General features: G+C 44.7%; 1 protein-coding gene across 1 annotated transcript in view; it reads right to left on the bottom strand.

Moving 5' to 3' along the window:
• The window catches only part of LOC137359183 (nuclear pore complex protein Nup214-like), a 53,428-nt gene extending 38,641 nt beyond the window's left edge, over positions 1 to 14,787 (bottom strand). Inside the window, exons 1-9 of the mRNA XM_068025245.1 lie at positions 14,647 to 14,787; positions 13,669 to 13,775; positions 12,400 to 12,466; positions 11,520 to 11,646; positions 10,083 to 10,241; positions 8,278 to 8,578; positions 6,036 to 6,139; positions 5,204 to 5,268; positions 880 to 975 (exon numbers count right to left, since the gene is read on the bottom strand). Coding sequence (XP_067881346.1) covers positions 880 to 975; positions 5,204 to 5,268; positions 6,036 to 6,139; positions 8,278 to 8,578; positions 10,083 to 10,241; positions 11,520 to 11,646; positions 12,400 to 12,466; positions 13,669 to 13,775; positions 14,647 to 14,787 — 1,167 coding nt within the window. The remainder of the gene's footprint in view (positions 1 to 879; positions 976 to 5,203; positions 5,269 to 6,035; positions 6,140 to 8,277; positions 8,579 to 10,082; positions 10,242 to 11,519; positions 11,647 to 12,399; positions 12,467 to 13,668; positions 13,776 to 14,646) is intronic.
• Between the last annotated feature and the right edge of the window lie 230 nt (positions 14,788 to 15,017).

Below are 15,017 nucleotides of genomic sequence, written 5' to 3' on the forward strand. Positions count from 1 at the left end.
CCTGGCCAAGATTTATCCCTCAACCAACATTAAAAACGGGTCATCATCACATTGCTGTTTGTGGGACCTTGTGTGTAAAACAGTGACTACACTTCAGACGTACTTCATTGGTTGTTAAGCTTTTTAGGACATCCTGAGGTTGTTGAAGGTGGTACGTTAATGCAAATTCTTTCATTTTTTTAAGAACAATAGAACAGTTCATTTCAATAACTAACAGCAACTTGTATTTCTCCAGCATCTTTAATGTAATAAAACATCCCAAAATCACTTCACAGGAGAGTTAGACAAAATATCACACCATACCGCCTAAGGATATATTAGGACAGGTTGGTCAGAGGTAGATTTTAAGGAGGCTTAAATAAAGGAGGTGACAGAAGTGAACAGATTTAGAGGGGGAGTTTAGAACTGAGGCACGGCCACCAAAATTAGGGATGCACAAGAGGCCAGAATTGAAGGCATAAAGAGATCTTGGAAGGTTGTCGGACTGGGGGAGGTTACAGAGACAGGGAAGGACGAGACCATGGTGGGATTTGAAAACAAGGATGAGAATTTTAAAATTGAAGCTGTATCAGACTAGGAGCCAATGTAGGTCATTAAGCACGGCAGGGTGGGGTGACGGGTGAATGGCTCTTTCTGCGAGTTAGATACACAGCTCTATGTTCAGATGACAATGTTGTTTAAGTCATTATGGAGTTGAGCTTGCTCAGTGTCTCTGCAATGGCCTTTTCTCAGCCGATGAACACTGGGGTCAAGCACAAAACACTGGGCAGCTAGCAGCTGACTAAGGCGCAAGATTGAAAGCAGGTCAGTACTGAAACATCAACTGACACGTTGCTTCAGTTCCCGCTGAACATGGGTCTTCACACCCGCCGCTCTCACCTCCTCCATGATTCCCGACATGACTGGATCTAAGGTCGGAAGCTGTTGCAGTTGTTTCTCCAGATCAGACACGGACAGATCCAAGGACTCAGAAGCCTGAAGGGAAAAGACAAAGGGATTTGTAATAGCATCCACCGCAAAATATTTATACCAATAACAAATTGGAAGCAACAGTTCTTTGCAGTGGCAATCAAGGCAAGACAGGAAAAGGGCTCCAATTAAGATTCAAAATTGGAAGGCAGGTAGATTGTCAAGCCTGCCCCACATTCCTGCCAGCCAGAGCATCATGACCAAGCACATCCTCCTCCCACATCCCACTCACTGCCATGTAACCTGCTCGGGGAGACAAGAGGAAAAAGCCCAGGGGAAAAAATACTCTGGCTAATTCCTCTCTGACTCCCTCAGGCAATCAAACCCAGTCCAAGGGATCACACGGACTACATCTTACCTGTAAAGACTTCGACACAGTGTGATCTCTGGCCCAGTTAGGAAACAATCCAGCTTCCTCTTGAAGGCAATGCAGAGGCTGCACCTACTGCACCAGCCAGCAATGCATTTCTGATGCTCATTAAGGATAAGTGCAGGTCATCAGGCAACTAACTTCGATTATAAATGCCTTCCCACCAGTTTAACCTACCCCATGCTCATGAGGCACTACTTTTATGTGGCAACAGAAGCATCCAGGATGGACAATTTTGACTACCAACTTAATGCTTTGGTGGCCCTAGTGCCTGAAGCAGGAAACTGCAACAGGATGTCCAATGCAAGAAACGGGTTGGTGACTAGACACAATGATGCACCTGGAATAATATGAGCAGTTCTGGGAACCAACCTGAGTAATGATATATTGGCCTTGGAGGGAGTGCAGTGTAGATTTAGCAGAATGATATCTGGACTGCAAGGGTTAAATTACAAGGAGAGATTACACATACTGGAATAAAAACAGAAAATGTTGGAAATACTCATCAGGTTTGGCATTGAGTAATAAGAGTTAATATTTCAGGTCGATGGCCTTTCATCAGATCGGTTCTGACGATAGGTCACTGACCTGAAACGTTAACTCTGATTCTCTTTCCACAGGCTGCCAAACCTGATGAGTATTTCCAGCATTTTCTGTTTTTATTTCAGATTTCCAGCATCTGTAATACTTTGTGTTTGTTTTACTGACATTGAGAAGGTTAAGGGATGATTTGTTCAAAGTTTAAGATATTAAGGGGAACTGAGTTTCTCCCAATCTATAATTCCATGAGCTTCCCTAGTCCTAGATTCCTCGTAGTCAAAAAATTAGCGCCAGTACTTTCAGGAGTGAAATTTGGAAACACTTAGTTTTAGAGATACAGCACTGAAACAGGCCCTTCGGCCCACCGAGTCTGTGCCGACCATCAACCACCTACTATACTAATCCTACACTAATTCCATATTCCTACCACATCCCCACCTATCCCTATCACCTACCTATACTAGGGACAATTTATAATGGCCAATTTACCTATCAACCCGCAAGTCTTTGGCATTTGGGAGGAAACCGGAGTACCCGGAGGAAACCCACGCGGACACAGGGAGAACTTGCAAACTCCACACAGGCAGTACCCAGAATTGAACCCAGGTCGCTGGAGCTGTGAGGCTGCGGTGCTAACCACTGTGCCGCCCCTTCTACATGCAGACGGTAGGATAAGTTTGGAACTCTCTTCCACAAAAGGCAATTGATGCTGGATCAATTGTTAATTTTAAATCTGAGATTGATGGATTTTTATTAACCAAAGGTATTAAGGGATATGGGGCAAAAGGCGACTATATGAAGTTCGGTCACAAATCAGCCGTGATCTCATTGAATGGTGGAACAGGCTCAAGGGGCTGAATGGCCTCTTCCTGTTCCTATGTACAGAGGACAAGAGCACTTGGTATCTAGAGACATAGCTAAGCACAGTCTATGGATCTGTAGTACATCACTTTCGTCAGTGTTGCTAACAGCAGAAAAATGCCTGGACTCAGGTTAGGAACGACTTCGCAGGCCTCCCACACTAGACAATATCCACAAAAACCTCACCCTGGAGCGATGTTTCACAGTGCTGACAAGGTATTTGCTGATCCCCCTCCCATCACACTGCTCACCAACAGACTAGAATCTGCAGCGTGAGGTGGAAGTGATTATTTAAGGTTAAGTGAGTGGGCAAGAATTTGGCAGACAGAGACAAATGTGGGAAAATGTGATGTTATCTACTTTTGGTAGGAAGAATCGAACGTCTTTTGGTTTGCAACCATCTTCCATCCTGCAGACGTGTCCGATCCACCGAAGCCACCTCCATTTGATTAGAGCCAACACACCTGCGGGTGCTGTCTTCGAGAGGAATGCCACATTTATCATTTTGTCCTGCCAGGATATACCCATAATGCGTCACAGACAGCGAAGATGGAAACTATTGAGCTTCATTTCCTTGTAGCTGTAAGTCGCCCATGTTTCACAGCCAAACAGCAAGGTGCTGAGAACACAGGCCTTATAAACCATACACGTTTCACAAGTTGGCCAAAGGTGGTAGCTGTATTCTTTATGCGCGCATGACCTACTGTATGGCAAGGTAGCGGGGGTCAGATGACCAGTGGGGCGCCCAAAGCTCCGCTTCAAGGATGCTTGCAAGCTTGACACGAAGGCCCTACATGTCGACTATTGCACCTGGGAGTCGCTAGCTGGCGAAAGAGAGAAATAATGACATCTTGTAGACTGGTGTGCACTATCATAATGATCAGTTGCTACAGCAGCTTGGCAACAGGCGCCAATGTCAAAAAACAACTCACAGCATCAGTTGGCAGCTTCACGTGCGGCACTTGCGGCAAAACCTGCCTCTCAAGACCTTCAAAGCCATCAACAAAGGTACCCCAAGAGAAGACACCCCACCTAAATGGATTGTTTGCTGCGTGTCCATCGTCTTCCATCGATGGAAGAATAGAAAAGCAAAATATACATTTGAGAGAGACTCTCCTGAATGCTGCGGTGCAGAGAATTCTGGGTGTCCTTATTAGCATGCAGCTACAGCAAGTAATTAGAAATGGAATGTTGACCTTTATGGCAAGGGAGAATGTGGTAGAAAAGTAGAGAAGTTTTGCTATAATTGTACAGGACATTGGGGAAACCACACCTAGAGTGCTGTGTACAGTTTTGGTCTTACTTCAGGAGGGATATACTCGCATTGGAGGCAATTCAGAGAAGGTTCACTAGGTTGATTCCTGGGATGAAGGGGCTGTTTTAGGAGGAAAGGTTGAGCAGGTTGAAGATATACTCCTTGGAGTTTAGAAGAATGAGAGATGATCTTTCTGAATCAGAAAAGATTCTGAGGGGGCTTGACAGGGTAGATGCTGAGAGGATGTTTCCTCTCATGGGGGAATCTCGAACTAGCGGGCACAGATTCTCAATAAGGGGACGCCCATTTAAGACAGTGATGAGGAGGAATTTCTTCTCTGAGGGTCGTGAATTTTTGGAATTCTCTATCCCAGAGAGCAATGGAGGCTGGGTCATGGAATATATTCAAGACTGAGATAGACAATTTTTGATCAACATGGAGTCAAGGGTTATGGGGAGACAGGCAGGAAAATGCAGTTGAGGCCAAGATCAGCTGAGCTATGATCGTACTGAATGATGAAGCAGGTTCGAGGGGCCGCATGGCCTACTCCTGCTCCGACTGCATTTTTTTAAAAATTCTTCGTTCATGGCTAGGCCAGCATTTATTTCCCATCCCTAACTGCCCTTGAACTGAGTGGCATGTTAGGCCATTGCAGAGGGCATTTAAGAGTCAACCACATTGCTGTGGGACTGGAGTCACATGTAGGCCAGACCAGATGAGGATGGCAGATTGCCTTCCCTAAAGGACATTAGTGAACCAAATGGGTTTTTACAACAATCGACAATGGTTTCATGGTCACCATTCCATAACTTTCAATTCATGATTTATTCACCAAATTCAAGTTTCACCATCTACCGTAAGCCCTGAAGAGCTTTCGACGAATCTGTGTTTACTCGAGCCTACCCTGCTTCTCCCTGCGTGGAAGTGACATGTAGGTCCTCCAAAGGCCAATCAGAAAGATGGCTTGCTGTGGGACATCTCTCCAGATTGGCAGCGTGCAGAAATCCCAGGTTCCTCCCACCTTTGTGAGTGGCCAATTTAGCGGGTCAGAGGGAACCAGCAGGAACTGTGTCTTTTGTTAAAGCTTTTGTTTTAAAAAACAACATATGAAGCTGCACACTGTTGCCATCCAATGACTGAGATCATCGGGGTGATCACCATCGGCTGCGATTCTGTGTCACGATAACTGCTGCAACCCAGACTCTTACCTGAGTAGGGCAAGTCTTTGGAACAGTTAGGACTGCTGCAGAGCCCAATGCACTTCGAATAGCGGCTACATGGAGAAAGAAAGAAACAAGATTAACAGCTGTGTGGCTTTATGTACACTTGAGTTTTCTTCCACTTCCTCGCCCCTTGTCCTCCCCACTCCAACTGGCTCTCAGGTCTCTCCAGACACTGCTCCATAACAGGGCACAGGATAGAAATGATTCCACAGGCCCAAGCTGCATGGACATGCCCGAGACAGTTCACTCACTGGTTTTCTCGTCTTCACTGTGGAATGGATCAGACCAGCATCTTTAGGATAGAGACCGACTTCCAAACTCCTCAGACAAAGCAATTAAATAGAAGCATCGCATGAGAGATTCAGCATTGACAACAGACCATTTACTGTGTCAGGCTCACCCTCACTTTCCTTAAGCTTGCAAATGGATGCAAGTAGTTGGATGAATGCACTTACCGTCGGAACAAAGCAAAGGTCTGGAGCGCATCTTTCAAGTGTAGAAAATAGAGAAGACATCCATCTTAGATTGAATCATAGAATGGTGACAACACAGGAGGAGATTATTTGTGTTAATGCCGTGCGACTGGAAAAGGAAAGGGTGGCGATGGGGGAGGGGGGGGACACTGCAAACATACCTGAGGGAGGGAGAGGGGGCTGGGTTGTACAAGGAAGGGAGAGGGGCAGGGGACACGCAAGGGAGGCGCAAACAGAGCGCATGCAAGACAGAGACCCCAAGAGCTTAGGGGAACACAGAAAAGAATAATGCAAGAAATAAAAAGTTCAACTTACAATATCTGAAAGTTTTAAAATAGTCTTACCGGTTGCAGCATGGCCAGAGGAGTGCAGAGACGACAAGCCTTCTCCAGAATCTGCAGATATTTCGGTCTCACTGGATGATGTAGGAGTTCCTAAATTCAAGAACCTACAAAGCAGAGCATCTCCATCACTGCACAAACCAAAGATCATCCAATTGGCAGCATAAGTAATGAGAAGCATTAAAAATCAAAGTACAGAATGAGAACAGGCCATTCAGCCCATCAAGTCCACGTTTTCTGCAAACGTGTTGTCTACTCCATCGGGAATTTTGCCGAATCCATTTAATCTCCAGAGGGCAAGGTCTGTGTGAACACGGAAATAAAAACAGTAAAATGCTGGGAAACAAAACTCAGCTGGTCTGAGCACCTATGCAGAGACAAATAGAATTAACGTTGCAGGTTGGTGACCTTTTTGTCAGCCAGCTGTGAATTCACCGCTCTGCAGCAATGCACAGGAAGCAGTAGCATGCATCCAATCTAACTGGTACCTTTTGAGCACCCAATCATAAAGCCAACTGCCTTCTATGGTAACTGCAACCAGGTGGTAGAGCTGTCTCTAAGACTATCATGTTTCAGTATAGAAGATATTTTTAACGCAGAGGTAGATTGATTCTTGATAAGCAAGGGGGCGAACGGGAATGTGGAGTTATCAGCCATGATCTTGTTGAATGGTGCAGCAGGCTCGAGGGGCCGAGTGGCCTACTCCTGCTCCTAATTCATATGTCCGTATGAAGGGATGATGAAATTGAGGTGTTTATGATGGTGAAAGGAGTTGATAAGATAGATAGAAGCAAACTATTTCCCCTGCTTGTGGGGTGGGGGAAAGGGGAGTCCAGAGCAAGGGGCCAAAACCTTAAAATTAGAGCCAGGCCATTCAGGGGTGATGTCAGAAAGTACTTCACACAAAGGATCGCAAAAATCTGCAACTCTCTTCTCTTCCCCTCCCCCCCCCCCCCCCACTCCCCCACAAAATAAGCCATTGAGTCGACTGAAAATTTCAAAACTGTGACTGTTTTTGTTAGCCAGGAGTATTAAGGGTTACAAAGTCAAAGCGTGTAAAGATACAGATCAGCCATGATTTAATTGAATGGCAGAACAGGCTGGAGTGGTTGAATAGGTCACTCCTGTGACCTATTAAAACTGGGTTATCAGATTCCAACATACAGTGAAGCCAGTTTGAATGGTTACCTTTATTAAGGAACTCTTTTGAACTTTAAAATCCCAGTGAACAATACAACGGTTTGGCAACTATGGCAGACCGACAAAGATTTGTCATATTCGCTTCAAACAACAAAGATCAGTGCTCAGTACAAGCACAAGTTCTGGTCTCTATGTTACCCAAAGCATTTCACAGCCCTGGAAAATTTTTACAAGGATGAAACCAGAACTGAGCGGCTGGAACAATCAGGAAAGACTGAACAAACAGGGGCTCTTTTCCTCTGGAAAAGGGAAAGCTGAGGGAACGACCTCAACGATAATGAAAGGGTTCGATATGGTAGACGCAGACAGATGTTTTCACTTGTGGGGGAGACCAACAGTAGGGGCCATCAATATAACACAGCCACTAATAGGGAATTTACCCAGAGAGTAATTAGAATGTGGAACTTGCTACCATATGGAGTAGTTGAGGTGAACAGCATCGTTGCATTTAAGGGGAAGGTAGATAAACATCAGGGAAAAAAGGAATAGTTCTGATGAAAGGTCATCGAACTGAACCATTAATTGTTTCTTTCTCCACAGATGCTGTCAGACCTGCTGAGATTTATATTTCAGATTTCCAGCAACCGATGGGTTTTGCTTTTGTTTTAGTGTTTAATTCGCTGTCACTTCTCTGCCAGGAATGCCCACCTTGAAGGAGCTCTGCTCTTCTCTCCACCGGGATTTCCATTTCATCCATCTAACTTGTTCACCTTCACTGTTTTCTGTAGTTCCCTTCTCGAGGTTGATCATAATCTACCAAAACTCACTTTCACAGCCATATCTCAGATCAGACGGCAGGTCATCAACCTGAAGCGTGAACTCAGTTTCTCTCTCCACAGATGCTGCCAAACCTGCTGAGTATTTCCAGCATTTTCCGTTTTTATTATACAAGATTTTACTGCGAGGGTGAGACGATGACAGATGGAAGGACGTTCATATAGAGCTTAAACACCAGCATGGACCACCTGCGCTGAATGGTCTGTGTGCACTGTGATATTTGATGCAATTCCACGAGATAGGTGTCATTGTACAGATCTAGACTTACCTGACAAACTTGCCAGAGGCAGCAGTTGGTGACAGATCGAACCTCTGTCCTGTCAAGGTGCCGGCATGTTGACTGTCGCTTGAAGAACTGGATTCGTAGTCTTTGACTATCGGTTCGTGATTTGCCAAGTCTTTAGTAGGGGCAGGTACCTTCGGGAAAAAGGGCAAAGACGGCAGGATCACCGGCAAAATAGATGGACGGAGTGAGGCCTTGGGTTGCACGACCACCGAGGAGTCACGTGGCTGTGCTGTTGCAGCACGAGTTGGCACCAATATCGAGGGGGCAGTTATTGACGTCTGAGCTGGAAGGTAAAGCAAAAAGTTAGTGAAAAGATCCTGAACAAAACCATAAAATTACACTTATTCCCAAGAAAAGCAGTAATTATACAAAATCAGCAAGGCACTAGTTTAATACAACAGAATTCTTTCAACAGGAGCTGGTGGAAAAATGTCTGTCGGCCATCAATGGTTTAGTAGCATCCTGGAGCAGAGAAAGAGACTACTTGGCCCATTGTACCTGTGCTGGCTCTTTGAAACTCTCCCTCCTTCCTCACAAACCCTGCAACTTTCTTTTCTTTGTCCAAAGATTTATCCAATTCCCATTTAAGTTTACTGAATCTGCTTCCACCACCCCTCAGTGCAACGCATTCCGGATTATAACTTACTGCGTTTTTTAAAAAAAAGTCCACTCATCTTTCCTCTGGTTCTTTTGCCACTTATCTCTAATCGGTGTCCCCTGGTTACTGACCCTCCTGCCACTGGAAACAGTTTCTCCTTATTTACTCGATCAAAATCCCTCATTATTTTGAACACCTCTATTAAATCTGCCCCTAACCTTTTCAGCTCTAAGAAGAACAATTCCAGCTTCTCTAGTCTCCTCAGATAACTGAAGTTCCTGGTACTATTCTAATAAACCTCTTCTGCGCCTTGACATACATGGTAAATTAGTCCAGCATCCTGAATAAGTAAGCTCAGGATGTAGAGCAGAATTTCTGTGGACACTGGAAATCTGAAATAAAAGCAGATGATGCTAGTCTGGCAGCATCTGTGGATAGAGAAACAGGATGCTTTTGAATATACTAGTACTGGTATTGTGTCAGCACTCAGTGGGTGGCACACTCGCCTCTGAGTCAGATGGTCATGGGTTCAATCCCCACTTCAGTGCAGTACTGGGGAGCACAGCACTGTTGTAGGTGTCCTCTTTTGGATGAGATGTTAAACCAAAGCCCCCTCTGCCCTCTCAGGTGGCTGTAAAGATCCCGGGGCACTATTCAAAGAGGAGTAGGGGAGTTCTGTGTGTCCTGGCACATATTTATTCCTAAACCCATATCACTAGCAACACATGATGTGATCTTCATCAATTTCTGTTTGTGGGAGCTTGCTGTGCACAAATTGGGTGCCACTTTTCCTTCATTACAACAGTGAGTACACTTCTGAAGTACTTCATTGGCTGTGAGGCCGTGGAGCTACATACTGCCCTTCAAAAGAGAGCTGTGGAATCTTTGACATCCACTTTAAGGGGCAGTTGGGGGCCTTGGTTTAACATCTTTCTGAAGACGGCTTTCTGACATCTTTCTGACAGTGCTGCACTTGGAGTACAAAGAACAAATTTCTGGAGTGGGAATTGAATCCATTAGGAACAAAGATGGAAGCAGAATCAATTACACCTTTTAAAAGGGAATGAGACCAAGCCAACAGTTCTTGGAGAGCCAGCAAAGGTGCACATGAGTCAAATGGCCCTCTTCTATGCTTGAAATTCTACGATCCTATGCATTTTCTTCTGCTCTCTGTAGATGTAACTTATACCTGGTTTCGGCACTCTCTCGCCATCCATATGTGGACATTTTGGTGATTTAAATACTGTCTTCACTCCAGGGATAGTGTTGATCATATGGAATGGACAAAGAAGTCCATCTGTTGAAAGCATCATCAAGACAGGAGCAGGAGGTTCAATCTTCTCATCGGCTGCAAAAAGAGAAGAATTTTATCTAAGGATGTCAAAGAATATACAAAATGTACTGAAGGTTTTTTACTAAGCAAAGAGTTAGTTCAATTCTATGTTGGCTTCATTTAGAACCAACTGAACTGATGCCATGTTGCATATAATTATCAAATATACATGATAGGGAATCAGCTCATGCACTTTCCCCTGCACACTTGGATAGCCATTTTTTTCCCAAATGTGAACACACATTTATATTAATTGATCTTGTGTGCTCTTCTCATAGAACAACAGCTTATCTTGATATAGCACCTTTAATGCAATAAAACATCGCAAGGCGTTTCACAGGAGCGTGATAAAACAAAACTGGAGACTGGACTATGTAAGGAGATATTGGGACAAGTGGCCAAAAGCTTGTTCAAAGAGGTAGATTTTTGGGAGGTGTTTAGGGAGGGAATTACAGAGCTTAGGGCCCAGGCAGCTGAAGGCACAGCCGACAATAGTGGAGCAATTAAAATCAGAGATGCTCGAGGCCAGAATTAGATCGCAGGTTTATAGGGCTGGATGAGATTGCCGAGACAGGAAGGGCAAAGGCTATTGAGGGATTTGAAAGCAAGAATCAGAATTTTAAAATCGTCGGAACACTTATTTCCTATAACAATGACGATTATTTCACACCTCCATGCTACATTTGCTCTATCGCTGACAGGACAGTGTAAACACAACATCATAAGTTTGCACAAGCAGTTCCAATTATAAATGTGGACACAGCAATTGATATGAACAAGGAAGAACGAATTACTTTAAAATGGGGGACTGAATTACCTCTCCATACCTTGGTCCAGTTATCTCTTCCCTTTAAACCCCACTTCACCTGAAGGCTCCACTTGGGCCCGACTCCCATTGTGCAATGCCATGAGAACTCTATTAGTTAGCAGGAACAGAAGGGATCCCCAACCCATCCTGCAACTGAGTTCATTTCAGAACACAGAGAAATATACACCTTGCAGCTTTAAGAGAACACAAACTTGCAGTTTAGCAGACACTCTCACATCTTAAGCATAAAATCCAGGCTGCCAGTGCTGGTACTAAGGGAGTGCTGCACTGTCGGAGGTGACGCCTTCCAGATAAAATGTTAAACTTAGGCCTCACTTGCCTCTCAAGTTAGCAGTAAAAGATTCCATGGCCACTGTTTCGAAGAGGCACAGAGGAGTTTGCCCCACTGTCAACAGTCGGGAAAATGGCAGGTAATTGTACATAGATACATAAATCAATTTATAAACCAAGTGTGAAACACTCACTGGAGGTGATTGGCAGCTGACTGGTAATGTCGATGCCAATTCCAACTGGCATGGTATCATCACTGTTCTCATTCACAGGAAATTCTGCTCGAGCTGCATCCTCTAGGCCCCAAAGCTCCCAGTTGACCTGAACGCATGATCAGAAGCAAACAATGCTCAAAGACGTAACACTGAATATACAGCACAGAAACTGGCCATTCAGCAGATGCCACTATTTATGCCCCACACGAGCCTCCTGTCACCCCTACTTTATCTCACTCTATCAGCGTATCCTTCTGTTCCTTTCTCCCTCATGCGTTTATCAAGCTTCCCCTGAAGTGCATCTATATTAACCTCAACCATTCCCTGACGTTGCGAGTTCCACATTCTCAATACTCCCTGGGTAAAGAAGTTTCTCCTGAATTCCCAATTGGATTTATTAGTGACTGTCTTATATTTATGGCCCCTAGTTTTGGACTTCGAAGTGGAAAAAAGGAGCCCCAAGCCTATTCAGTCTTTCTTGGTCGGTGTAACCCATCAGTCCTGTAAATCATTTTTTGCACCTTTTCCAGTGCCTCGATATCATTTTTTATAATATGGAGACCAGGGATGTTCAGTTCTACAGGTGTGGTTTAGCCAAGGTTCAACACACATTCGAGATAAATTCTCTACCTGTAGGTATGAATCCCAGTGCTTTGTTTGCATTTTGTTTAATGGCCTTATGAGCAGCATCACTAATTTCAGTGTTTGTGCATCTGTGACAGATCAAATGTCAGTAGTGGGAAAACATTTCAAATAGTCGCAGTGTAATCCAGGAGTGCTCATTTCCAGCCCCTTTCAATAGCTACTGCACAGCTCATCTCCGGTTTTTTTAAAAATGCCTTTGAAAACTTGATGTTACCTTATCTGGTTGCCGTGCAACAATGCTGACTTCAATGGATGCTGCAGAAGAGGCCAGGACGAGATCCCTGTGAATAATAGCAGTGTGAATTGGATTGAGCCGTCAGCCTGCACGTCAATACCAAACCTCCCCAAATTCCTCACATTAAACCCCAAGATGTAATGGTCTCCTATTCTGTAAATACTTGCACACGAATTCATGTTTTAACAACTGCTTTATGGTATATACACACACACGCATGATGATATGCTTATGCTTAATTTATTAAGAACAGCTCAGTAACTTGTTTGCAACTTGATTGCAGGTGAGATCAACCCAACACTCTCAGTACATTCTTTGCAAATTAGTTTTACACAATACAGACTGGGTAATTCACAGTCCAACTTAACTGCAGGTTACTGTCAAGCTCGCAAATGGATTTTACAGAAAAGCTGCTAAATATTCTGCCTGAGCTGCCTCAAAGGCCCAGCTGGTTAAATAATTTGCATCTATATAGCACCTTTCATTATCTCAGGAATTCCCAAATTGTTTTACCACCAGTGAACTATTTTTGAAGCGTAGTCACTGTTATAACATAGGAAGCGCAGCAGCCAGTTTGCGCACAGAAAGCTCCCACAAACAGCAATGAGATATTGACCAGATAAATCTGTTTTGGTGATGTTGGTTGAGGGGCAAACACTGGCCAGGGCACTGGAGAAAACTCCCCTGCTCTTCTTCCAAGTAACACCTCGGGATCTTTCACAGCTAGCTGAGAGAGCAGGCGAGGCCTCAGCTGAAAGACGGCACCTCCAACAGTGCAGGGCTCCCTCAGTACTGCAGAGAGTGTCAGCCTGGATTTTGTACTCGAGTCTCCAGATTGGACCTCAAACGCACAACCTCCTGGCTGAGGTGAGTGCTATCCATTGAGCCAAGGCTAGCTGAAAGGTACCAGCTTTGATCTCCGAGTCAGCTGATCTCATCCAGACCATGCTACAGGTATGACAAACAACCTCTGTGCCCCTGGGTCAGAGTCTGAGAGAAAAAGAACAGCCATAGCCTAGTCCTGATAATGATCCAGTGACCTCTCCACATGTGGATGTTAGGGGATGACAGAATCAAACTCTGCTGTGACGCTCCCAGTGAAAAAAAATGAAGTGATTTAAGGGACAAGTTGTGCGCCAGGTTTATGGATGAGGAATTCCAGCTGCAAGGTGTGACTTAGGCACTGGATCTCATCAATTGTGCCGTTTACTGTAAACACAGTGTATGAAAGCTGTACTCTCAACGCACCAGTCCTCATAATACTGCAGATAGTAATGATGCTGCCTCTCGGTAGATACTCCAAAGCACAGATCATTAAAATTCAAGAATTGGTCCTCTCGCTTCTCATCCTTTTTCTGAAAAAAATATACATTTTAATTTGTTTTCCGACAAGACTTTGCAAATATTTTCACATTAAACCGTATTCATGACGCTGCCAGATATTGCTAATATTCGCTTCCACGAGGCATTTCAGGATGACAATGGTGACATGGTCAATTCTTAAAAGAAAGAGAACGTCTACTATAATTTAATATCCCTTTCCTTGCTCAGCAATTGTCTCCCCAGGGAACGGATCAACCCATGCATTGGCCTTGCTTCCAAATCTCCCCACCCCCCGCACCGCCGCGACCCTCATTTCTTCTGCAAGCCTGGCCTGTTTCTCACTTTCCCACTAAATATTCCATCGGGGACTCAATGGCCCAGCTGGTTAAAAAAAAAGCAAACTTGCGTTTATATAGTGCCTTCCATGACCTCAGGATGTCCCAAAGCACTTTAGAGCCAATCAAGCACTTTCGAAGTTTCGCCACCCACAATTTTAGTTTTTTTTTGCGTAGGGCCCGCAATCAGCATTTTGATAAAGGATTAGATTTTTTTTAAAAACTGATGTTGGTTAAGGGATAACTATAGGCCAGGACACTGCAGGAGACGTCCGTAATCCTCTTCAAAATAGTGCCACCTGAGAGGGGAGACAGGGCCTCTGTTTAATATCTCATCTGAAAAACGACACCTCCGACAGTGTAGTACTCCCTCAGTACTGCAAAGGGAATGTCAGCCTGGATTTTGTGTTGAAGTCTCTGGAGTGGGGTGCGAACCCACAACCTGCTGGCATTGACATTTGCATGGTGCCATTAACGTGGTAAAACATGTCTGATATGTTTGGGTGGCAGGAAGAATACACGTGACTTGTCGGAAGATTCAGAACATGTCCAGAGACAGAGAGCCTACCGCCAGGGAAACGATCACAAGGTCAGGAGGGATCTCCAGCGAACCATCCGCTGCTGCAAACACCACAGCAAAAACGTATGTACTGATCCAGTAGATATCCAACACTGCCAAAGGAAAAGTTACAATTTTAGGAACAAGCATCTACAAAGACTGAAAGGGGTGCCAGGGGCAAAAATCCAGCACTCGGAACCACTGCCAAACCAGCTCGGGCGCAGTAAGGTGTCAGCATCCCTGTGTGCGTGCCCTCTTATCTGAAAGCAGCCCTTTTATTTTCAATTGAAATCACTATTTGGAATGCCTATGCCTGAACCCAGAGATCAACTGGGGGGTTGGGAGGCAAAGTCCCCAGTGACACAAGACACAGGGTGTCC

This window comes from Heterodontus francisci, unplaced genomic scaffold (genome assembly GCF_036365525.1).
Source record: "Heterodontus francisci isolate sHetFra1 unplaced genomic scaffold, sHetFra1.hap1 HAP1_SCAFFOLD_1608, whole genome shotgun sequence".
In the NCBI taxonomy this organism is placed as follows: domain Eukaryota; kingdom Metazoa; phylum Chordata; class Chondrichthyes; order Heterodontiformes; family Heterodontidae; genus Heterodontus; species Heterodontus francisci.